The 26,547-nt window shown below is 41.5% G+C and overlaps 1 protein-coding gene across 8 annotated transcripts in view; it reads right to left on the bottom strand.

The window, feature by feature from the left end:
• Nucleotides 1-25,249, bottom strand: part of RNF168 (ring finger protein 168) — a 33,589-nt gene extending 8,340 nt beyond the window's left edge. For 2 of the 8 annotated variants that reach the window (XM_021070157.2, XM_021070159.2), the window contains exons 1-6: nt 25,115-25,249; nt 24,452-24,792; nt 14,443-14,519; nt 13,653-13,832; nt 10,646-10,767; nt 3,577-3,658 (exon numbers count right to left, since the gene is read on the bottom strand). In XM_021070157.2, the coding sequence (XP_020925816.1) occupies nt 3,577-3,658; nt 10,646-10,767; nt 13,653-13,832; nt 14,443-14,519; nt 24,452-24,752 (762 nt within the window). In that variant the 5' untranslated portion in view covers nt 24,753-24,792; nt 25,115-25,249. Of the gene's footprint in view, nt 1-3,576; nt 3,659-10,645; nt 10,768-13,652; nt 13,833-14,438; nt 14,520-24,451; nt 24,793-24,879 lie in introns of all 8 variants that reach the window. The other 6 variants (XR_014824604.1, XM_084990826.1, XM_084990824.1 and 3 more) reach the window with 5 other exon arrangements.
• Between the last annotated feature and the right edge of the window lie 1,298 nt (nt 25,250-26,547).

The raw sequence follows: 26,547 nt of genomic DNA, 5'->3' as shown, positions 1-26,547 counted from the left end.
CTATAGCTGCCAGCCTACACAACAGCCACAGCAATTCGGGATCCGAGCTGCATCTACAACCTATACCACAGCTCACAGCAATGCCAGATTCTTAACTCACTGAGCAGGGCCAGGGATCGAACCTACAACCTCATGGATACTAGTTGGGTTTGTTACTGCTGAACCACAATGCGAACTCCCTTAATAGTATTTTTATTCTGTGTTCCACTTTAGATTAAGGCATTTCTTCATTTTCACTCCCATAAAAACCTACTAACTAAAACTCCACAGGGAAGAGTTCCATTGTGGCTCAGAAGTAATAAACCTGACTAGTATCCATGAGGATGTGGGTTCGATCCTTGGCCTCATTCTGCTCAGTGGGTTAAGGATCTGGCGTTGCCCACAGGGAGTTGCTGCCTTAGCACAGTGGGTTAAAGATCCAACTGCAGAGGCTCAGGCCACTATGGAAGTGTAGGTTTGACTCCCAGCCGGGTGCAATGGGTTAAGGATCTCGTGTTGCCATGCTGTGGCTTGGATTCACTCCCTAGCCTGGGAAATTCCAAATGGTTCGGGGGCAACCAAAATGTAAATAAAATAAAACAAAACAAAATAAAACAAAACCCCATAAACTAGCTCTATATATGGCCAGGAGCTGGCACCATGATCTGATCTCTCACCTTATAAACTTCCCCTAGCCCAAGGGTTTTTTTTTTAATCCCTTTTTGTGTCACAAAATCTCTTCCTTTTGGCATTTTTTGTGGCGCTTACAGATCTCTTATGAGAATATATTTTTTTCATTTTCTAAAGTTTTGTTAAAGAACAGTGGATTTACAATGTTGTGATAATTTCTGCTGTAGAGAATATATATATATATTTTTTTGTTTGTTTGTTTTGTTATTTGTCTTTTTGCCATTTCTTGGGCCGCTCCCACGGCATATGGAGGTTCCCAGGCTAGGGGTCTAATCAGAGCTGTAGCTGCCAGCCTACGCCAGAGCCACAGCAACGCAGGATCCGAGCCACGTCTGCGACCTACACCACAGCTCCAGGCAATGCCGGATCTTAACCCACTGAGCAAGGGCAGGGATCGAATCCACGACCTCATGGTTCCTAGTCGGATTCGTTAACCACTGCGCCACGAGGGGAACTCCTATTATTTTTTTAATTAAAAAAAATCTTTTTTGGAGTTCCTGTTGTGGCTCAAGGGTTAAGGAATCCAACTAGGAACCATGAGGTTGCGGTTCGATTCCTGGCCTCTCTCAGTGAGTTAAGGATCCGGCATTGCCGTGAGCTGTGGTGTAGGTCGCAGACATGGCTCGGATCCGGCGTTGCTGTGGCTCTGGTATAGGCCGGCAGCTACAACTCTGATTAGACCCCTAGCCTGGGAACCTCCATATGCCACGGGTGCAGTCCTAGAAAAGACAGAAAAAAAAATCTTTTTTGTCTTTTTAGGGCCGCACCTGCAGCATATGGAAGGTCCCTGGCCAGGGGTTATATCGAAGCTGCAGCTGCCGGCCTATACCATAGCCACAGCAACGCGGGATCCGAGCTGCGTCTGTGACCTATACTATAGCTCACGGCAATGCCAGATCCTTAACCCACTGAGAGGTCAGGGATCGAAACTGCGTCCTCATGGATAACAGTCAGGTTTGTTACTGCTGAGCCACAACGGGAACTCCAAGAATAATTTTTTTTTTCCTAGGGCCGCTCCCACAGCATATGGAGGTTCCCAGGCTAGGGGTCTAATCAGAGCTGTAGCCACTGGCCTACACTAGAGCCACAGCAACGTGGGATCCAAGCCAACCTACACCACAGCTCACGACAACGCCAGATCCTTAATCTATTGAGCAAGGCCAGGGATCGAACCTGCAACCTCATGGTTCCTAGTCAGATTCGTTAACCACTGCACCACGAGGGGAACTCTGCATAATATTTTTAAACATAAAAATAAATACATATGATACAAAGCGAACAATTTATACTACAATTACCAAAAAGCTTACAATTTAAGATGCAATAATGTGTATTTATTAATACATTAAATAATAAAATCTAGTGGCAAGTCTACTAATTTGTAATATTGAAGGAAAGATGAGTATAAATGATACCAAGGAGTTCCCTCTGTGGCTTGGTGGGTTAAGAACCTGACAAAGTGTCCATGAGGATGCAGGTTCAATCCCTGGCCCCACTCAGTGGGTTAAGATCTGGTGTTGCCAGAAGCTGCAGTGTAGGTCGTAGATGCAGTTTGGATCCAGTGTTACTATGGCTGTGGTGTAGGCTAGGCTGCAGCTGCAACTCTGATTAGACCCCTAGCCTGGGAACTTCCACATGCTGCAGGTGCGGCCGTTTTTTTTAAAAAAAAAAAAAAAAGTTCCATTGTGGCTCAGCAATAACAACCTGACTACAATCCGTGAGGACATGGGTTTGATCCCCGGCCTTGCTCAATGGGTTAAGAATCTGGCATTGCCATGACCTGTGGTGCAGGTCGCAAACGTGGCTCAGATCTGGTGTTACTGTAGCTGTGGTGTAGGCCAGTAGCTGCAGCTCCAATTCAACCCCTAGCCTGGGAACTTCCATATGCTGTGGGTGCAGCACTGCTCCCCCAAAGGAAATACATACATTATTTGGCACATAAATGTCCACTAAATGTTAGGTGCTATAAAACCACCTAACTGGATTGAAAAAAAATTCAGGAATCTGAAAATAAAAGGTTAAAACTTCTACGTAGGAAACTGACTTTGGTGTCAGCTCACCTTTCCTAGTTCTGTTTTCCTGGAAACCTGATAACAGTGGAATGTCAGGTGTTACTAGGCCCCATAGCTTATGGTAAAAATGACCTTTGCTGATGAACTGCATCTGTCCTAGGACAAATGTGAGTGATGTGTAAACCCCTTGCAGGAAGCCGAAGCTCAGGGCTTCTGTAAGTGACTTACAACTCTTTTGACTGTGTTATGTTCCTTACCAGGACCCCTGGAAGCTACACCCATGAGTTGTTATGGTCAACAGTTGCCTCTTATATGGGACTTCTAAGCCTGGGCAGTTACTATACTCATCTCTATGGTCTCATTTCCAAGCCATCACTTGGGAGCTCCGCAAGCTGGAGCAGAGCTGAACAGATGAACCCATGCTGAACAGCTATGCCTGATGCTGCCCTACGAGCATGCTGTTTTCCTTCCTGTAATCTTTTAAGTGAAGCTGGCACCTTGGGTAGCCTATTCAGGTTTGTGGGTTTGATTATCTAGGTCAGGGATCTAGAAACTATGGCTCATGGACCAAATTCAGCCTGTTGTTTGTTTTCATAAACAGTTTTGTAGGAACAAAGACAAGTTTATTTGTTTACATATTGTCTATGGATGCTTTCATATGACAACAGCATCAGTTAATAGTTGCGACTAAGACCACATGGGTCACAAAGCCTAGAATACTTACTCTCTAGCTTTTAAGAGAACAAGTTTGCTGACTTCTAGTCTAGGTGAGCCTAAGATGACTAAGAAAGGATGTTCTCTTTACTACAGTGACTTAAAAAAAAAGTTAGAAAACTACAAGTATTAACAACCTAGTAAATTTGACAAACCAAGAATACTTTTAGCCTTCACATACCTTAGACACGGAGTTTTTCCTATCTTCTTGTACAACTTCAGACTGTGATGCTGACCCAAGTTGAGATTTAGGTGACAAATACCTTAAAAAAAATTACCAAAATTTGAATGCCTTGTAACACACGTGTTAGGTACTCAATATAATTAAGCCAGATTAGCTATTTATGCTGAAGGTTGTCTGGCTTGCTGCTTGGCTGATGCATCAGAAAGAGTGTATTTCATCCCTTTGTCTCAAGTATTTTGGTCTAACTCTAGAGCAAAGTCCAAGTATCGATATTTTAGTGAAAAACAAGAAAAAGAAGTAAAAGTCAAATATAAATATTTCTTAATTCTAAAAAGAATTTAGGAGTTCCCACTGTGGCACAGCAGGTTAAGGATCCAGCATTGTCTCTGAGGCACCATGGGTTCAATCCCTGGCCCAGAGTAGAGGGTTAAGGATCTGGCATTGCCGCGGCTGTGGTGTAGGTCACAGCCGTGGCTTGGATTCTGATCCCTAGCCTGGAAAATTCCTATGCCACAGGTGTGGCCAAAAACAAAAAACAAAAAACAAACAAACAAAAAAGATTTATTTATTTATTTTTCCTTTTTGGCCGCCCTGCGGCATATGAAGTTCCTGGGCCAAGGATCCAAGCCGTAGTCATGACCTAAGTCTCAGCTGCAGCAACATTGGATTCTTAACCCACTATGCTGGGGTGGGGATCAAGCCCATGTCCCAGTGCTCCTAAGATGCCACCAATCCCATTGCGCCACAGCAGGAGCTCCGAAAAAGAATTTAAATAGGTAGATACTAGCATCAAAACAACCTAAGACTGTATAGTTTTCCCAAAAATAATAGCAATGACATTTCAAACCAGAAGGAATACGTTTGTTTCTTAATGCCAGAACTTCTACATTCTTTATCTCTAGTATTGAGAAAGGGTCCACAATTAGATCTTTACCATTTTGATATAAATATACATACTTTACTTCAATTATCTGCCTAGAGACATAAAAGATTTATCAACAGATCAGCATAAGAACACATCTCTAAATTTCTAGGCGTCTTTTAATAGGCTGTTTGCCAATGAAAATATCAAGTGTGTAATATAATGGAAAACATAAAAGAAATGGAAATAAAATCATAAATTATAAGATGGTAGATATCTTTTTTTTCATTTGTTTTAGGGCTACACCTTCTGCATATGAAAGTTCCTAAGCTAAGGGTTGAATTGGAGTTGCAGGTGCCGGCCTACATCACAGACACAGCAACGGAGGGTCCAAGCCAAGTCTGTGACTTACATCACAGCTCGTGGCAATGCCAGATCCTTAACCCACTGCAAGAGGCCAGAGATCGAACCTGCATCCTTATGGATACTAACTAGTCAGTTTTATAACCCACTGAGCCGCAACAGGAACTAGATACCTTTTCTTTAATTGTAAAAAATCTAAGTACCTAATTATAACTATGCTAAAAAATGGCAGAAATGTAGAGTTCCCATTGTGGTTCAGCAGTTAGCAAACCCGATTAGCATCCATGAGGACGCAGGTTCAATCCCTGGCCTTGCCCAGTGGGTTGGGGATCTGGCATTGCTGTGAGCCGTGGCACAGGCTGGCGGCTACAGCTCCGATTGGACCCCTAGCCTGGGAACCTCCATAAACCACATGTGCGGCCCTAAAGAGCCAAAAAAAACAAACAAAAAAAAAAGGCAGAAATGTTGGTTCTCTTCAAGTTGTGGTAACTTTGGGTGATTTTCAAAGAGTAGCTAGCTTTTATTCCTATAATTAAAGAAAAAAATGAAAAAATGTCTATTTGCTCTCAAAATGTAAAATCATAAGTTCCTTTGTATCCAAAACACCAACACGTTAGCATATAAGACGTTAAAATAAAATCTAAGGAAGTTCCCGTCGTGGCTTAACGAATCCGACTAGGAACCATGAGGTTGCGGGTTAACGAATCCGACTAGGAACCATGGTTAACGAATCCGACTAGGAACCATGAGGTTGCGGGTTCGGCACCTGCCCTTGCTCAGTGGGTTAACGATCCGGTGTTGCCGTGAGCTGTGGTGTAGGTTGCAGACACGGCTCGGATCCTGCGTTGCTGTGGCTCTGGCGTAGGCTGGTGGTTACGGCTCCAATTCGACCCCTAGCCTGGGAACCTCCATATGCCGTGGGAGCGGCCCAAGAAATAGCAAAAAAAAAAAAAAAGACAATAAATAAATAATAAAATAAAATCTAAGGAGTTCCCATCATGGCTCAGTGGAAACGAATCTGACTGGCATCCATGAGGACACAGGTTCCATCCCTGGCCTCATTCAGTGGGTTAGGAATCCGATGTTGTCATGAGCTGTGGTGGAGGTCCCATATGCAGCTTGGATCCCGTGTTGCTGTGGCTGTGGCACAAGCCAGCAGCTGTAGCTCCTATTTGACCCTTAGTTTGGGAACCTCCATATTCGGAGGATGTGGCCCTTAAAAAACCCCAATTATTTATTTATTTATTTTGCTTTTTAGGGCCACATCCGAGGAGTGTGGAGGTTCCCAGGCTAGGGGTCCAATCAGAGAGCTACAGCTGCTGGCCTATGCCACAGCTCACAGCAACACCAGATCCTTAACCCACTGAGCGAGGCCAGGAATCGAACCTATGTCCTTATGGGTCCTACTCGGATTCCTTTCCACTGTGCCACTACAGAACTCCTGCAACCATGTTTTAGAAAAAACACATATTTAGGATGCACTTCGTAACAGTCTCCATAAAGACTTTTAGATTTTTCAATAAATTTATTCTAAGTACTTTTCATTTTCTGATGCGCCTATAGACTGAATCTTTTATTTTTTTTGGCAGCTCCACAGCATGCGGAAGTTCCTAGGCCAGGGACTGAACCCATACCATAGTAGTGACCAGAGCCACAGCAGTGACAACACTGGATCTTTAACCTGCTAGGCCACCAGGGAATTCCTATAAACAGAATCTTAAAGTTATGTTTGCAATAGACTACACAGGTTTTTGAGGATTTTTTTGGTCTTTTGTCTTTTTTTAGAGCTGCACCCGAGGCATATGGAGGTTGGCAGGCTAGGGGTCAAATCGGAGCTACAGCTGCCAGCCAACACCACAGCCACAGAAACACTGGATACAAGCCAAGCCTGCAACCTACACCACGCTCAGGGCAACGTGGGATCCTTAACCCACTGAGTGAGGCTAGGGATCAAACCCACAACCTCATGGTTACTAGGCAGATTCGTTTCTGCTGCACCACGACAGGAACTCCCAGACTGTGTAGTTTTTGATACCAACCATATTTGCTAAACTATTATTAATATTAAAAATGTATGTCTGAACTCTTGGTCTTTCTATATAATTATTCCACCTCTGAACAACAATAGCTTCTTTTTATTTCCTTGCCAAGGTTATAATCTTTTATTTCCTTCCATTGTCTTACTGTACAGACTGAAACCTACACTGAATAGAGGTGGTAAACAGCAGGCTACCTTTGTGTTTTCCTGGTCTTAAAAGGGGAATGATTGCTATTATCTACCATTAAGTATGACATCATCTCGTATAGGTCTTTTGGCAGATATCCTTAAACAGGTTAAGTTTCTATTCCTATTTTATTAAGAATTATTCCCATGCTTTTCATATTTAAATAGTAAATAAGTTAACTTGCATTGATTCACTGTCTAGTATTAAACCAGCAATGTATTCCTGGAAATGTCATTTTTCTTTTCTTTCCCTCTCCTTTCCTGTTTTTTTTTTTTTTTTTTGGCCACGCCCTTGGCACACAGAAATTCCCAGGCCGGAGTTCCCATCGTGGCGCAGTGGTTAACGAATCCGACTAGGAACCATGAGGTTGCGGGTTCGGTCCCTGCCCTTGCTCAGTGGGTTAACGATCCGGCGTTGCCGTGAGCTGTGGTGTAGGTTGCAGATGCAGCTCGGATCCTGCGTTGCTGTGGCTCTGGCGTAGGCCGGTGGATACAGCTCCGATTCAACCCCTAGCCTGGGAACCTCCATATGCCGCGGGAGCGGCCCAAGAAATAGCAACAACAACAACAACAACAACAACAAAAGACAAAAAAAAAAAAAAAAAAAGAAAGAAATTCCCAGGCCAAAGATCAAACCCACATGGACAGTAGTAATCAGAGCCACAGCAGTGATAGACAGTGCTGGATCTTCAACCCACTGAACCACCAAGGAACTCCAGCCTTTCTTTCTTCTTTAACTGAAGTACAGTTGATATACAACATTATAGAAATTACAAGTGTACGATATAATGATACAAAATTTTTAAAGGTTATATTCTAGGAGTTCCCGTCGTGGCTCAGTGGGTTAACAATCTGATAAGAATCCGACTAGTTTTCATGAGGATGTGGGTTTGATTCCTGGCCTCACTCAGTGGGTGAAGGATTCAACATTGCCGCAAGCTTTGGCACAGTTCACAGATGCAGCTTGGATCTAGTGTTGCTGTGGCTAAGGTACAAGCTGGCAGCTGCAGCTCTGATTTGACCCCTAGCCAGGGAACTTCCATATGACATGGGTGTGGCCCTAAAAGGAAAAAAAATAAAACTAAATTTAAAAAAAAAACAAAGGTTATATTCCATTTACAGTTGTTGTAATATATTTTCTATATTCTCCATGTTGTATAAAACATCCTTGTGGCTTAATTAATTAATTATTTATGGCCATACCAATGGCATGCAGAAGTTCCTGGGCCAGAGATGAAATCTGTGCCGCAGCAGTAACCAGAGCCATAGCAGTGACAATGCTAGATACTTAACCCACTGAACCACAAGGGAAATATCCCTATAGCTTATTTTATATTTAATAGCTTGTAGCTCTTAATCCCCTATTCCTATTACTTCTCCTCCCCCTTCCCTTCTCACTGGTACCACTAGAAACCAGTCTGTGAGTCTGCTTTGTTTTTGCTATAGATCTGCCACTTTAGGTATATTTTCAATCTTTCTTTTTTTTCTGATACAGTATTTAATGCCTTCTGAATATTGTTTCAGCCATATCTCAGAAGTTCTGATGTATAATACTTTCAATTCTATATTTCCATCAAGATTTACTCTTTCGGAGTTCCCACTGTGGCTCAGCAGATTAAGAACCCAACACAGTGTCTGTGAGGATGTGGGTTCAATTCCTGGCCTCACTCAGTGGGTTAAGGACCCAGCATTGCTGCAAGCTGTGGTGTAGTTCACAGATGTGGCTCAGATCCAGTGTTGCTATGGTTGTGGCATAGGCCATAGGTGTAGCTCCGATTAGACTCTAATCTAGAACTTCCATACGCCACAGACGCGGCCATAAAAATAAAAAAAGCTTTTATTCTTTAACCAGTTATTTAGTAGTTTTGCTTTTTTTTTTCTTTTTGGGGCTTCACTTGGGGCATATGGAAGTTCCCGCTAGGGGTCGAGTCAGATCTGCAACTGCCGGCCACAGCCACAGGCACAGCCATAGAGACACAGGATCTTAGCTGCATCTGTGACCTACACCACAGCTCATGGCAACGCCAGACCCTTAACCCACTGAGCAAGGCCAGGGATCGAACCCACATCCTCATGGATACTAGTCAGGTTCATTACCGCTGAGCCACAGTGGGAACTCCGTAGTAGTTTTTTTTAATTTTCAAACACTTTAGTGATCTTTCTGTTAATTATTTTAAATTGAAGGTAAAATTCATGTTAAAATTAACCGTTTTAAAGTGTACATTAGGAGTTGGATCTAGTGTTGCTATGGCTGTGGTGGCAGGGTGGCAGCTGCAGCTCCAATGCAACCCCTAGTCTGGGAACTTCCATATGGCACAGGTATGGATGCAGCTTTAAAAAAAAAAAAAAGTGGGGAGTTCCCGTCGTGGCGCAGTGGTTAACAAATCCGCCTAGGAACCGTGAACTTGAGGGTTCAATCCCTGCCCTTGCTCAGTGGGTTAACAATCCGGTATTGCCGTGAGCTGTGGTATAGGTTGCAGACATGGCTCGGATCCCGCTTTGCTGTGGCTCTGGCGTAGGCTGGTGGCTACAGCTCTGATTCGACCCCTAGCCTGGGAACCTCCATATGCCGTGGCAGCAGCCCAAGAAATAGCAAAAAAGACAAAAAAAAAAAGTGTATATTTAGTACAGTCACAAAGTTGTGCAACCATCACTTCTACCTAGTTTGTTGTTGATGTATAGAATTCTTTATACATTCATTCTAGAGACTAGACTTTATCTGTATTAAATTTTAATTCACTAGTTTCTCAGTTTAAATTTTTGCTTTTAAATTCACCAGTTTATTCTTACCAAAAGCCCCTACATGTTTTTGAAGTCTAAACTGCAGTTCATCAACTCTTCCTGCTGCTAGAGGGACACTGTAGGGCAACTAAATTCACCTCATCATTGACTACCTGACTTGTGTTTTCTGTACAGTAGAGAAGAAATATAAAACACAAACTGGGAAAAAGAGGGGGAGGGGGGATGATCTAGATGCCACACTGTAAACTCCATTAATGAGGATGACCTTTTAGGGGACTCGCTTTTCTCATGTGAATCTAAACCAAAAGAAAAGGGAGCCCAATTGATTAATTTTGAGAAAATGAGAAGATGGAAATCCGAGCCAACAAGATAAAACAGGCTTCACAAGTCTCTTCATGCCAGCCAGAAATCTAAGGTACATGCACATCTCTCTTATTTTCACTTTACATCAGGCTCAGATCATCTGGACAGTTTTCTTTTTTTTTTTTCTCTTCCTTCCATCCTTCTTTCTTTTTTGCTTATAGGGCCGCACCTGCTGCATGGAAGTTCCCAGGCTAGGGGTCAAATTGGAGCTACAGCTGCCAGCCCACACCACAGCCACAGCAACACAGGATCCGAGCCACACCTGCAAACTATGCCACAGCTCACGGCAACACCAGATCCCTGACTCACTGAGCGAGACCAGGGATCAAACCTATATCCTCATGGATACTAGTCGGATTTGTTTCCGCTGCACTACAACAGGAACTCCCTGGACAGTTTTCATGCAGAGCTGATGCACAAAATTTTGATAAGTAGTAGGTTCTATGAACAAAAACCATTGGCATGAAGCAGGTGGTCAATAAATAAACTGATAAATAGTCACGTTCACTTACTTTTCAATATCTCCAGTGTTTGTTGGCTTGTTCTTATTTTTCTTTTGTGACTTTGTTGTGACTGGATCAGATTTTTTGGAATTCAAGGGCAATGCCAAGACACTTCCGCCACAGAAATTGTTCTTCAACAACAGAAAAAGCATAAAACAATTTTAAAATAAAATAAGCTACTGATTTGATTAATTCAGAATCCACAATAGACATTTAAGGAATTATGCTCATGTGTAAATTCCATACAACCTTTGACTAATACTGACCATGCAAAAATTAGTATAAATGAGATTGAGTTTATCTTAGTTGGTCTAAATTACGTTTTCATCTACATTATAAACACAAATATGGTGATACTAATCTTGTTAGCTGAAAATCTCTGCTAATTTCTCTAATGACTAATTTCATATATTTATAACTACATTAATCTGTAGAATAAAATTCAATGAGCTGTGGCTTTACCTGGAATAAAAGTTATTTTATGTAAAATAATTTTCATTTGGAGATTTAAGGGCATACCAATAAATACCAAGAATATTTACTTGCTATACCAGTCTCTCAATACATCACTGGAAAAATTAATATACTTGGTGGTTAGACATTTGGCCTTGGACCACCAAACTTTTACAAGTAAACAAAAATTATTCTAAAATATCAATTGATCTGCTCCTATAATCCTAAGAGAAAATGAGAAGAATCCACTTGTTATGCTATTAGTCTGTCTCTTGCTTAATTTCCCAGTTGTGTACCATTCCAAAGCTATTCCACTTACATTTTAAAAGGAAATATATTTTTAAAAGGGCATATAGGAGTTCCCTTGTGGCTCCAGTGTTATTCACTGCTGTGGCTTGGGTTTGATCCCTGGCCCAGGAACTTCCACATGCTCTCCCCCAAAAGCATACAATCTAAAATTTGGGTATATTATTATGAATGATAGGCCTTTCAAAAATGGGAGAGAAAAAAAAACAAACTCTCTGTATATACTTCATTTTGATAAGTATATTTTAAGATATTTGTTTGAAAGCAGAGGAACTGTTTAACTTAGAGATTCTGAAAACTGAATACCTATCAGACTTCCCTAGATGCCTCTGGGATTGGTATTCCCTAACCTCATCCCCAGAGATTTTGATTCAGTAGATTTAGAACAGGTATAGGAGTTTGTATTTTAAGAGAACTCCAGGAGTTCCCGTCATGGCTCAGCAGAAATGAATATGACTAGCATCCATGAAGACACAGGTTCAATCCCGGGCCTCACTCAGTGAGTTAAGGATCTGGTATTGCCATGAGCTGTGGTGTAGGTCGCAGATGCGGCTTGGATCCTGAGTTGCTATGGCTCTGGCAGAGGCCCGCGGCTATAGCTCTGATTCAATCCCTAGCCTGGGAACCTCCATATGCTGAGGGTTCGGTCCTAAAAAGACAAAAACTATATAAATAAAAGAACTCCAAGTGATTCTGACAGGTTTTTTCAAATCGCTGGGTCCCATGGTATCCTTTGGTCTTTCTTTCTTTTTTTTTTTTTTTTTTAGCTTTTTAGGGCCACATCCTCAAAAAACCCTCAGAGTTTGGAAGCTCCCAGAGTAAGGGTCGAATCAGAGTTGCAGCTGCCAGCCACAGCCACGCCAGAACTGAGCTGCATCCAGGACCTACACCTACTCCAAAGCTCATGGCAATGCTGGATCCTTAAACTGCTGAGCGAGGCCAGGAATCAAACCTGCATCCTCATGGATATTAGTTGGGTTTGTTATCATTGAACACAACGGGAACTCTCTATCACCTCTTCTTTAATTCCTGTCCCCTAGGCAGTAATTTAACTATAGCAAAATAACAAAATACAGGTTTAATATGTTACTTAAGAATTTAGGAGTTCCTGTCGTGGCGCAGTGGTTAACGAATCCGACTAGGAACCATGAGGTTGCGGGTTCGGTCCCTGCTCTTGCTCAGTGGGTTAATGATCCGGCGCTGCCGTAAGCTGTGGTGTAGGTTGCAGATGCAGCTCGGATCCTGCGTTGCTGTGGCTCTGGCGTAGGCCGGCGGCTACAACTCCGATTAGACCCCTAGCCTGGGAACCTCCATATGCCGCAGGAGCGGCCCAAAAAAATGGCAAAAAGACCAAAAAAAAAAAAAAAAGAATTTAATGTGCTTCACTTTCAAAAAGTGATCTGGGAGTTCCAGATCAGTGGGTTATGAACCCTCCTAGTATCCACGAGGATGTGGGTTCAATCCCTGGCCTTGCTCAGTGGGTTAAGGATCTGGCATTGTCATGAGCTGCGATGAAGCTCCAATTCAACTCCTAGCCTAGGAATTTCCATAGGCTTCAGGTGAGGCCCGAAAAAGATTAAAAAAAAAAAAAAAAAAAGAATTATAGATAGATTATATGTAGTAATAAAAAAATGTCTTAAGAAATATTGAGTGAAAAAGGTTAGGAAAAAAGTGTTATTCATACATCCTTTATAGGTGGAAAAAAAAAGTCATAAGAAACTATTAATACTGCTCACCTTTGGGGAAAGCCCTGATATAATGGAACAGAAATGAGGGTAGAGAATTGAGAGGGGGAAAGGGCATTTTTCACTCAATAGCCTTCCTACATAATTAAACTTACTTTTTAATACGTTATTAAACGTATTAAAAAAAGGTTTTTTTTTTTTTAAGTATATTTGGGTTAGAGCAAGAATGTAATGATATGTGTTTTTTTGCTTTTTAGAGCTGTACCTGAGTCATAAAGAAGTTCCCAGGCTAGAGGTTGAACTGGAACTACAGCTGCTGGCCTACACCACAGCCACAGCAATGTGGGATCCTTAACCCACTGAATGAAGCCAGGGACCAAACCCAAGTCCTCATGGATGCTAGTCGGATTTGTTTCCACTGCTCTACAATGGGAACTCCTTCCAAAAAATGTTAAGGAGAGCAAATATGTCAGAAATAGTTTCTAGTTACGGTGAACACTTCTTTAGATTGTTTAAAATCACACATTCAAAGCAATAGGAACATTAAGCCAAAGTTTTTTCTTAAAACTTACAATTTGAAGACTTAGCTTTCTTGCCAGCTCTTCATCACGTTTCAGCTGTTCTTCCATCTCCCTTTGCCTATTTTCTGCCTGTCGTTTTTCTTCTTCTTCCTCCTCTGCCAATAACCTCTGTATATATTCTTCACTGGCTTTGTTTTCTTCTTCCTCATTGGCTCGTCGCTCTGCCTCTACCTTAAAAATGATTAATAACTGACAATCCTTCTCTGAACTTTTTAGTACACATGCAAATATTTTTAGTACACACGCAAATTTTTTTTGTGTGTACAATTTTATTTTTTTCTATTATAGGCGACGTACAATGTTCTGTCAACTTCTGCTATACAGCAAAGTGGCCCAGTCATACACACACACACACATATATACACACATGTACACACACATACACACATTCTTTTTCTCACATTATTTTCCATCATGTTCCATCACAAGTGACTAGATATAGTTCCCTGTGCTATACAGCAGGATCTCATTGCTCATCCACCCTAAATGCAATAGTTTGCATCTACTAACCCCAGACTCCCAGTCCATCCCCCTCTCCTTTGGCAACCACAAGTCTGTTCTCCAAGTCCATGAATTTGTTTCTGTTCTGTAGATAGGTTCGTTTGTGCCATATATTAGATTCCAGATATAAGTGATATCATATGGTATTTGTCCTTCTCTGACTTACTTCACTTAGTATGAGAGTCTCTAGTTTCATCCACGTCGTATGCAATATTTCTTAATAAAAATAGTAAATGTATAAAAAATACAGCAGAGAATTTTTCCAAAAAAGAGTACCTACCTTGCTTATCTCCTCTTCATATTCTCTTCTTAATTCCCCAGGTTTACTTAATAGGCGGACTGGTTGATGGTCATCAACTGTTTAAGATCAAGAAAGAAAATAATATTATAGGCAACAAAGAATTCTATGGCTAGCTGCTTTGCTTTTCCATTAAACCTGTATTAATACAAAATGCAAAATTAAAATAAATGTGTAATTATTAACAGCTATTGCAATATCATTTTATGAAATTTCTTTTGAAAAGAAAGGCCAGAGGTCTTCTGGTTCAAAATGGCATATGAATACATACACTTAGCTCTTGCCCAAGAGGTCATTAAAATAACAGTAAAAGGGGGTTAGAGGGAGGGGGAATTGGGGAGCTATCGTGTAATGGGCACAATTTCAATTGCAAAAGATAAAAAAGTTCTGGAGATGGTTGCACACCAGTATGATGTACTTAATGCCACTTAACTGTATATTTAAAAATGGTAAACTTTATGTTATGTAAATTTTACATTACACAAAATGATAAAAAGTAAATCACTTTATACGTACTTACAATAAAAACTAGCTAAAATAATTTAGAAAAAGAACAATGAGGGAGCTGTCACTGTGGCTCAGTGGGTTAAGAATCTGACTAGTATCCATGAGGATCCAGGTTTGATCCCTAGCGTTGCTCAGTGGATTAAGGATCTGGCATTGCCATGAGCTGTGGTGTAGGTCTCAGACAAAGCTAAGATCTGGCATTGCTGTGGCTATGGCAGCTCCAACTTAACCCCTAGACTGGGAACTTCCTTATGCTGCAGTTGTGGCCCTAAAAAGCAAAAAAAGGAAAAGAAAACAATGAAAAAGGATTTACTATACTAGATTTCAAAACATATAATTAAAAAGAATTAAATTAAGAAAGGATGATACTGACATAGCTATCGAGAAACAGTTAAAAGAGTTCCCTGGTGGCCTAATGGTTAAGGCTTTAGCTTTGTCACTGCTGTGGCTTGAGTTTGATTCCTGGCCCAGGAACTTCCACACGCCACAGGCAGAGTCAAAAAAAAAAAAAAATTTTTTTTTTTTTAAATTGAAAAGCACATTAAAAAAAAAAGAAACAGTTGAAAACATAGATACACTGGGAGTACAGTGGAAATGAATCCAACTAGGAACCATGAGGTTGCGGGTTCAATTCTTGGCCTCGTTCAGTGGGTTAAAGATCTGGTGTTGCTGTGGGCTGTGGTGTAGGTCGCAGACGTATTTCGGATCTGATCTTGCTATGGCATAGGCCTCGGCTACAGCTGATTCAACCCTGAGTCTGGGAATCTCCACATGCTGCGGGTGTGGCCCAAAAAAGCAAACAAACAAACATACATACATTACTATATGTAAAATAGATAACCAACAAGAATCTACTGTATAAGCATAGGGGACTATACTCAATATTTTGTAATAAATTATATGAGAAAAGAATCAGAAAAAAATATGTATACTTATAACTTAATCACTTTGCTGTAGCTCTGAAACTAACACAACAATGTAAATCAACTATACTTAAAAAAAATTATTACAAAAAAAGTTAAAAAAAAAATGAAAACTACAAAACGGCTCTGAAAAACAAGCATTTCATTAGGGCAACAGTATGCAATGAGGATATATCATTTCTCAAGCAGAGTAGTTCTGTCAACTCCCAGAAGAAAAAAAAGATGCCTATCTTGTACAACACTCAGATTCCAGGTGAATTAAAAAAAAAATTAGGAGTTCCCATAGTGGCGAGTGGTGCAGTGGTTAACAAATCTGACTAGGAACCAAGAGGTTGCAGGTTCGATCCCTGGCCTTGCTCAGTGGGTTAAGGATCCTGCGTTGCCCTGAGCGGTGGTGTAGTTTGCAGACGCGGCTCGGATCCCATGTTGCTGTGGCTCTGGCAAAGGCCAGAGGTTACAGCTACGACTCGACCCCTAGCCTAGGAACCTTCATATGCCGTGGGAATGGCCCTGGAAAAGGCAAAAAAAGGGCAAATAAATAAATAAATAAATATTAATGGAAACTATAAATAACTGAAGAAAATATAAGCAATAAATTCAAAATCTTAAGATAGGGTAGATTTCCTAAAAAACAAAAACAAAAAACAGAAATCCCAAAACAAAACTTGTATATAAGGATAAACATCACACAGTTAAAATAAACAGAAAGAAGTTATTAGCAAATATATAAATCAATAGAGAATTAATATCCAGAATATAACAAGAACTTCTACACATTGAGATAAACACACTACAACAATGGGCAAAGGAAAGGAACATGCAATTTTACAGAAGATGCTTAATTACTCTACAGCATGCAGAGAATGGTAATTTTTTTAAAAAATTTTAATGTAACTACTGAGATTTTTAAAGTTTACTGATTTGTGCACAGATAAATCTAAACTAAGGTTAGTAACTTTTTCAAAGACACAACAAATTTAAATTGCCTTAATATGCTTCCAGTATCTACATGCAGCAAGTATTTGCTATTTGTGAACTATTTCTTTCCCTTTTTTTTGCTTTTTAGGGCTGCACTCCAGGAATATGGAAGTTCCCAGGCTAGGGATCAAACTGGAACTGCAGCTGCTGGCCTATGCCATAGCCCATAGCACCAGAGCCACAGCGTGTCTGCGACCTACACCACAGCTCACAGCAACGCTAGATCCTCAACCCACTGAGTGGGGCCAGAGACCGAACCTGTATCCTCATGGATACTAGTCGGGTTCACTGCCACTGAGCCACAACAGGAACTCCAAATTTTCCTCTTTTATGAAGATACCAGTCATAATGGGTTAGGGCCCATCCATTAATGGCCTTAACTTGATCACCTCTGTAAAGGCCTCATTTCCAAATAAGCTCACATTCAGAAGTATGGACTTCAATCTATCTTTTTGTTATGTTACATGTAACAATATGTAATGTAACCTCAGTGAAAAACTACAAACCACTACTGAGAGAAATATGGAGAGATATAATATTTATTTTCATGGGTAGAGGGCTCTGTATGTTATTTTGTCAATTCTCCCCGATTTGATCTTTAGCATCAATGCAACCACAATTAAACTCCCACAAGGCTTTCAGTAGAAACTGACAGATTGATTAAAAAATTTACATGGAATTAGAAAGGACTTAGAATACTCAAAGTAAACATGAAACAGTTGGAGAACTACCACTGTGTGCCTTGGAGGTTTACTATTACTGGCCTAGGCTCTTGGAGTATTCAATCAATAGAAATTGATAAGAGGCCAGACACAAGGGAGTGAGAACAAGTTAACCTGTACCCTTGTTTGCTCCCTGAGGGGTAGGTTAGGTAGGTGATCTGCTCACTACATTGGTGGTGCTGTAGTACAAGGATCATGCATAATACCCTCCTTTTGCTCCTCAAAAGTAGCAGTTGGGGGAGGGGGTCGGTGGGAGTCAATCTACAGGCCTTTGAAGAATAGGACTGTTTCCTGACCAAAATAAATGGGAAAATAGTGGTTTGAAAAGAAAAACAAACAAAAAAAGTGGCCGTTGGGTTTTGGCCTTTTTGTATTGTATTGCTCACAATTTGCCCCAAGTGTACACGCATGTAGTTATTTTTAGTCCCTTATTGATTTTTCTGGCATTTGTTGCTGGAGGCGAAGTTTGTCCAGGTGCAAGTACTACAATAAAGAGTCCCAGGTTCCAGTCTATCTCAGTACCATAAAGCTACGGTAATCAAGACACTGTGATTTAACATTAAAATCAACAAATCAATCAATGGAATAGAAGAGATCCACACAAGGAAAACCTCCACAAGAGATATAGGAATAACTGATATTCATAAGGAAAAAATTAACCTCAACCTCTATCTCACACTATTCAAAACTTAATTTGAAATGGACAATAGGCCTAAATATAAGGCTTAAGCTATAAAGCTTTTAGGGAAAAAAAAGGGAATATTTTCATATTCCTATACAGAGTCTTCTTAGATAGGACACAAAGTAACAGCCATAAGAAGAAAACTTTATGAATTAGACTTCATGAAAATTAAAAATTACAGCTCATCAAAAGACACAGTTTTAAAAATGAATATGCAAATCACAGAAAATACTCACAAAACATATCTGGCAAAGTACTGATATATAACAAACACATACACAGAACTCCTGGAGTTCCCACTGGGGCTCAGCAGGTTAAGGATCCAGCATTGCTGCAAGCTGTGGCATAGGATGGAGTTGCAGCTCCAATTTGACTCCTGGCCCAGGAACATCTGTCACACGTGAGGCAATTAAAACAAACAAACAAACAAACAAAAAGCCCAAAGAACTCCTGCAACTCAATGATATGAAGAGAAGAAAAAGGGAAAAAGATTCAAGCAGGCACTTCCATGGAAGATATACAAATGGTCGGCCAATGAAAAACAAAAGACTCAACATCATTAGTTACCTGAGAAATACAAATTAAAACTACAAGGAGATAGTACTACTACAAATCCATCAGAACAATTAAAATGAAAAAGATAGGTAATAGCAAATGTTGGTAAAAATGTTCTAAGTTAACTGAAGGATCCCCTCCAAATTTGCATCAAAACCCTAATTCAATGTCATAGTATCTGGAGGTGGGGCCTTTGGGAGGTCATGAGGCGTAGAGACCTCAACAATGGCATTAGCACCCTTATAACATACCAGAGAGCTAGTTAGCTCTTCGTTATGTGAGAACATAATAAGCGGGCCCACACTAGGAACCCAATTAGCCAGCACCTTGGTCTTAGACGGCCCAGCTTGGGAACTGAGAAATAAATTTATACTGTTTAAGCAACCCAACCTATATACTTTGTTACAATTAACACAAATGTGCAGAAACCAGAAAGTGTGTACATTGTTGCCGCAATTAGAAAATAATACAACCACTTTGGAAAATGATCTGGTAATTTATTTCTTTGTCTTTTTAGCACTGCACCTGCAGCATATGGAAGTTCCCGGCCTAGGGGTGGAATCAAAGCTGCAGCTGCTGGCCTACAAAACAGCCACAGCACCACCAGACCCAAGCCATATCTGTGAACTTCACTGCAGCTCACAGCAATGACAGATCCTTAACCCAATGAGAGAGGCCAGAGATCAAACCTGCATCCTCATGGATACTAGTCTGGTTCTTAACCTGTTAAGCCACAACAGGAACTCCCTGTAGTTTATTTTACAATCAAATGTATACCTACTCTATAACTGAGCAATTCCACCCATAAGTATTTGCTCAAGGGGAAAAAAAAAAGAATACATGACCACAAAAATAAACTTGTATAAGAATCTTCACAGCGGAGTTTCCATCATGGCTTAGTGGTAATGAACCCAACTAGTATCCATGAGGACTTGGGTTCAATCCCTGGCCTTGCTCAGTGGGTTAAAAATCCCGCATTGCTGTGGCTGAGGTGTAGGCTGGCAGCTACAGCTCTGATTCGACCCCTAGCCTGGGAACTTCCATATGCCGCAGGTGCAGCTGTAAAAAGACAAAAAAAAAAAAAAAAAAAAAGTCTTCACAGCAACTTTATTCATAATAGCCAAAAGCTGGGACCACGAACTGGAGAACAACCAACAAAATACAGAATGATACTTAAAAAGAAATAAACTACTATGAAAATAAATTATATAAACCATAACATAAACTACTATAAAATAAACCACAACAGGGATGAATGTGGAACATTATACTAAGTAAAAGAACCTTGCATCAAAGATTTTTGCATGGTGGAGTTCTCATTGTGGTGAAGCAGAAACAAATCCAACTAGCATCCATGAGGAGGCGGGTTTGATCCCTCGCCCTGCTCAGTGGATCAAAGATTGGGCACTGCCGTGAACTGTGGTGTAGGTTACAGAAGTAGCTCGGATCTGGTGTTGCTGTGGCTGTGGCGTAGGCCAGCAGCTGTAGCTCTGATTCGACCCCTAGCCTGGGAACTTCCATATGCCAAAGGCACAGCCCTAAAAAAAGCAAAAAAAAAAAAAAAAAAAAAAAAAAAAAAAAAGATTTGCATATTTTAGGAATTCTCTTGTGATACAGAGGGTTAAGGATCCTGCCTTGTCACTGCAGTGGCTTGGATCACAGCTGTGGTGCAGGTTCAGCCTCTGGCCTGGGAAATTCCACATGCCACAGGTGCAGCCAAAAAAAAAAAAAAAAAAAAAAAAAGATTTGTACATTTCAACTATATGTAAATTTTACATTGGAAGAAAAAAGCTATAAGCTAAACTTTTTTTTTTTTGGTCTTTTTAACACAGCCACAGCAACACCAGATTCAAGCCGCATCTGCAACCTACAGCACAGCTGACAGCAACAGCAGATCCTTAACCCACTGAGCTAGGACAGGAATTGAACCTGCATCCTCATGGATACTAGTCAGATTCATTTCCACTGAGCCATGATGGGAACTCCAGCTATAAGCTCATCATGATCTCTAACTGTATATATCTTTAAGGGGAAATGGAAAAAAGATTGATGGGTGGATAGATGAAAAGACATACGACAACAAACAGTTAACTGTCGCATCTGATTATGGGTATGTGAGATTTCACCATAAAATTCTTTCAACTTTTCCATATATTAAAACCTTTTCATAATAAAATGCTGAAAAAAGTATTCTACCAAAGTTTCTTTAAAAAAGAAAGAAAGAAAAGGAAAAACCAAGTGTTGGCAAGGATGTGATGCAACTACAACTCTCATACACTACTGGTAGCAACATCAATTAGTAAAACCATTTTGATGCAGCTTGACAGTATCTCCTGAGGCTTACTGTACCTGTAACACCCACCAAGGGATGGTCATAGGCTCTACTAAACATTCAAACCCAGAAAAGGACCATAAGGCCACATTTGGCATCAATCTAACAGCATGAAAGCAAGAAAGCCAGGTAACCCTTGCTCCACAGAAGCCAAAATCTTTTGTAGCAGCAATACAGGCACAGGTTCCCCACAAGGAACGTTCCCAGTTACCACAGTCACTACACTCAAGAGAAGCACAAAGCACAGTATCCCAATCAGTACTATCATTCCTCCCAATTGAGGGGCAATTTTCTTTTTCTTTTTTTGGTCTTTTAAGGCCATGCCTGCAGCGTATGGAGATTCCCAGGCTATGGGTCGAATTGGAGCTGTAGCTGCTGGCCTACGCCACAGCCACAGCCACGCCAGATCCAAGCCACATCTGTGACCTACACCACAGCTCACAGCAATGCAGGATCCTTAACCAGCTGAGCAAGGCCAGGGATCGAACCTGCATCCTTATGGATGCTTGTCAGATTCTTTTCTGCTGAGCCATGTCGGGCCACGAAGGGAACTCCAGTGGGGCAATTTTCAATCAGGATAATATTTACCAGAAGCAATGCTACTTAGTAACCTCATTGATAGTCTTACCCTCATTAGGTTTGGGAAGGAACAAAGCTAGAGATTTAATCAAAGGACATATTCTCATTAGCACAGAAAAGGATTTAACTCTTTATCTACATTCTATGACCCGCAAATTCCACCCTATATCCAACAGAAATGTAGACATATGTTCACCAAAATACAAGTATAAAAATGTTCACAATGGCACTCTTCATAATAGCCAAAGAGAACACAAAATTTTTCACTATTTACTATCAATACAACACAGTAATCAGTATGTGCTGGTTACATAGACATGTTCACTTTGAAAATTCACTGTTATGATGTGCACATTTTTACATGTATGTTATACTTCAATAAAATCTACATGAAAAGCAAAGTGAAGAGGATCAACTTCCAGAACGGCAGAGTAAGGAGAGCTCACACACCTGTTTTTTCAACAATACAGGCATAACCGGAGAAAGTATTAAAAACTGGTTGAATTAAAGGCCCTTGGAAGCTGTCCTATGAGCATAGAGCAAAAGAAGAAATACTTCCCTCCCACCCCAAAACTACTAAAGCTCAGTAAGAAAAGTAAAAATTTGCAGCACTTCAGCCACAACCTGCTCTCCCCCTACCAAACTCAACAAGAGGCAAGCTCCACTCCAAGTGGGTGTGGCCAAGACAAGGCTCCTAGTCTCCCCAGCTCCCAGATAGCATCCCTCCAGGAGGGCAGACTATCAGCACTTCTTAAGGCTTCCAGCTCAGTCCTTGTTGCAGAGCTGAGTGGAGCTGACCATGGGCTCCCTCCTCCATTCCCTTCCCACTCAGGCACAGCAAGAAGAAACTGGGACCCCACTGCCCTCATTACAGCCCACTCATAGGGCAAAAAAAGTTCTAGAAGAGTCAAGGAGACCAGAACTAGCATGCCTATGCACTGACCTGTTCCAACAAAGAGAAATAAGCTGTAGTCTCTGCTTCCAGCTAGAGAGCAGTGGCTCAGATGTTTTGCCCAGGGAAAAAAGGCAGGCAGTAAGAACTGAGAGCTCCAAAGATTTCCCTCAAAGACACTGACTTCACAATGAACAGAATATGGATTAGCCCAAGTCTAAAGGCACTCGTGAAAACAATGGCAATTTTAATGGTAAACACTAGCCAGGCAGTTCCTCACAAAGCTAAACATAGAATTACCATATGATCCAGCAATTCCACTCCTAGATATGTACACAAAAGAAATGAAAACACATTCAAACACTTGCACATGAATATTCATATCAGTACTATTGAAATAGCCAAAAGGTGGAAACTACCCAAATGTCCAACAATGGATGAAGGAACAAAATACAATATATCCATAGAGTAGAATATTATTCAGCCATAAAAAGGGATGGAGTACTGATAAAGATAGAACGCGGTAGACTTCCCGTTGCAGCTCAGTGGGTTAACAACTCGAGTAGTATCTATGAGGATTCAGGTTCGATCCTTGGCCTCACTCAGTGGGTTAAAGGAGCTGATGTTGCCACAAGCTGTGGAGTAGGTTGCAGATGCAGTTTGGATCCAGCATTGCTCCGGCTGTGGCTGTGGCACAGGCAGGCGGCTGCAGCTCTGATTCAACCCATAGCTTGGGAACTTCCATATACCACAGGTTTGGCCCTTTAAAAAAAAGAAAAGGAAAAGAAAAGAAAAGGAAAAGAGAAAGAAAGAAAGAAAGAAAGAAAGAAAGAAAGAAAGAAAAAGAAGGCGGCATGAAACATTATGCTAAGTGAAAGAAAACAGACACAACAGATCATTCGCTGTATGAATACACTTACATAAATTATCTAGAACAAGCAAATTCACAGAGATTAGAAACTCCGAAAAGCAGGAGTGGGATGGAGTAAGGAGAATGGGATGCTTAATGGTTAAAGAAGTTGTCTGGTGTGATGAAAGTTTTGGCAACAGTGGTGACAGTTTCCAAACACTGTGAAAGTAATTAATGACACTGAATTGTACACTTAAAAATGGTTAAAATGGCAAATTTTACCATAATAAAAAGAATTCCCAAAAAAAGCAAGTACACCAGAGCATCCACATCACATTTAAGCCTGGAGAAGAAACACTGCAGGGCTTAATGACCACATAAGTGGTCAAGCCGCTAAAGTCTGGGGGCAAAATGAAGAGTTGTTAAGTCCACACTGTGGAGGGCTTTGAATAAAAATGACTGAACTAGAGGAAACTGGCCACAGAAAGCTATTTTAGGCTTGTTGAAAGCTTAAGAACTAAATGAATGGAGATGTATAGGCAAGAAAGTTAGAGAAAAGTAACTGAAAATAAAAAAAATATTAACACAGGAATCCAGCAGTTTCCTTACTTCTGCTGCTGCCATACTGACTGTTGCTCATCTGTGACTATTTATATAACTTTCGACACAATTTAAGACCCTAGTAGGTAATTCTTTTGTTTCTTTTTTTTTTTTTTGGTTTTCTTTTCATTTTTAACCCAACAAACACCGACCAAACTAAGCCTATGCCTTAAAACAATGAACCAAATCTTGCCATTGTGACCTTAACCAACATTTTAGGGCCCATTAAACTCAAAGATGTGAAAAATTTGGACAAATACTAACCCAGATTTTCTTTTTTTATCCTTGAAAAAAAAAAAAAAGACTAGTGATGATTCGCTTTTTAAAAGATTTTGGTTTTTAGACAATGAACAAGCTGGATTTTTACTCACCAATTTCCTCTGATTCTTGCCCAGAGGCTCTAAGCTTGCATTCTTTTGGATAGTGTTTCTGAATTATCTTCCACAGTTCCATGTTGACAAGAGAATTTGTTCGGGTGCGGTGTCGAGTCCACGAAGAGACTCGGCGGCGACAGAAGGGGCAGCACAAATTTGCTTTTTCGACAGTCGACTGGAAGCATGGTTTACACAGCGTGTGGTTACAAGGGAGTGTCACAGGCTCAAATAGAATTTCCACACAGATCTGGCACTGGCATTCCGACAATGAAGGGATGGCGTCCTTGGGTACAGCCATTTTAATATGCTAAAAAGGCATATTCAATCAACATCAACACCTGAAAGAGAAAGAATCCTCATCTACAGCCCAAGTTCGGAGAAAGCGAATTAAGTTTTGTGTTTAAATTTTATGCCCAGTAGCCTACCAGAATTCAGAGACTGGGAACATCAAATGTCTTTAAAGCAAAAAAGTGTTCTGAGGGTCAGGTAAACAGTACGACCGTGGAAGGAAGTGTGTTTGTCCATGTTAAGACAAACGTCCGAAATGAAAACAAATGAACCTTGACTGCTCCCAGCATTAACAGCCGTTGCGGCAGGGCGGATGGTGGGCTCTCTGGCCCCCGCAGGAGGCACGCGCCAAGTTCCCCTCCTTTCTCTTACCAGGTGAGGATGCTCCCGTAGCTCCCGGAAGCCAAGCCGCAGACCGCAGAGGCGCGCAGCTACGCAGCCACCGCTAGAGGAAGAACGCTTCTTCCGCCCGGACGAGGAGCTCCGAAGGAGTAGGACTTCCGTTTTACCATTGTCGGGGGCCGCGCGCGAGCCCTTCCGGGCGCTCTGAGCCCGCCCCTCCCTCTCTTCCATCTACCCAAAAGCCTAACCTTGGCGCGGTGCTGTAGCAACCCGACAAGGGCTAGTGACGTCACGACTGCCCGCCAAAACAGCCCCTCCCACCTAGAGAACCAACCAAAGGTAGAGAGGGCTAACATTGGGGCGGGACTTCCGAGTCTGCGCGCGCTGCCCGACCCGAGCCCCGCGCCCCGCCCCCCCAGAGCTGGTCTTCTCGGTGTGTTGCAGTCCTTTCTTCGCAGACCCTGCGTCGTCACATTGACTGCACTTTAGTATTTCCCTCTTGATTTCTGCTCCCAGAGGCTGCAGAAATCAGGGTATGTCGCAAGGTTGGTCTCTTGTCAGAAAAAGTGAAACTTAAAGGCAAATTAAAAGCCGATGGAGTTCCCGCTGTGGCGCAGTGCTTTAAGGGTCCGGTTTGCCGCGGAGGCTAGTTTGATCCTTGGCCCTGTGCAGTGGGTTGGGGATCCCAGATTGCTGAAGCTGCTGCATAGTTCTTACCTGTGGCTTGGATTCGATCCGTGGTCCTGTCACTCTTCTGTGCAGTGGGTGCGCCCCCCCCAAAAAAGCTTGACAATAATTTTTAAATTCTTCCCTTAGTACTCCTCAAACTACCCTTGTTTCTTTTCATTTGTAAGGAAGCCTCTTAGGTCGCTTTCCAGAGTTCTTGTAAAAGCATCTCTAGGATGATTTCTGAGAAAGGCTGTGGTCAAAGAATCTGCAAACTTGCTACAATTTAACAGGTACTTGGGAAACAAACTGTAGGACTGGCAGGATCCTGGGGCTTAGCCAACATGTGCATCAATTATAAGGCACTGCTTTATTGTTTAATTTCAGTCTAGACCAATCAAAATTACAAAAGAAGTCAAAAGGAAAATATTTTAACTTTATGCATTTTGAAATGTTTTCCCACTTGGTTTTGTTAAGGCAGCTGCTCAACAGCCCTGCGCTGCAGCGTATCAGCTCTAGCGACAGCCCTGTGGCTGCAGTGTTTCAGCTCTTTTACCCAGGGAGAAACCAAGTGAGCACTGGGAAAGTTGGAGAATTCACGTTTATTATGCCGGCAGGCTCAGAGGAGATTGCTCTCCAGAGTCTGAGCCCGGAAGAAGTCTTTCACAAAGTTTTTATGGGCTACCTCTTCTGAGCTCCTGCTTGGCGGACCAGAGTGAGGTCAGGCAAGGTAGTAGATGCGGAAGCAAGCTTACTGCAGCAGATGCGTGAGGGAGGGGTGGTTAGGGGCAGGTGGC

This window comes from Sus scrofa, chromosome 13 (assembly GCF_054392235.1).
Source record: "Sus scrofa isolate SSC_HxYL_T2T_F1_AM1 chromosome 13, Sscrofa_HxYL_maternal_Yorkshire_Landrace_v2.0, whole genome shotgun sequence".
Lineage (NCBI taxonomy): Eukaryota > Metazoa > Chordata > Mammalia > Artiodactyla > Suidae > Sus > Sus scrofa.
Note: the sequence above shows the minus strand (reverse complement) of the source record. Positions and strands in the feature narration are given on the sequence as shown.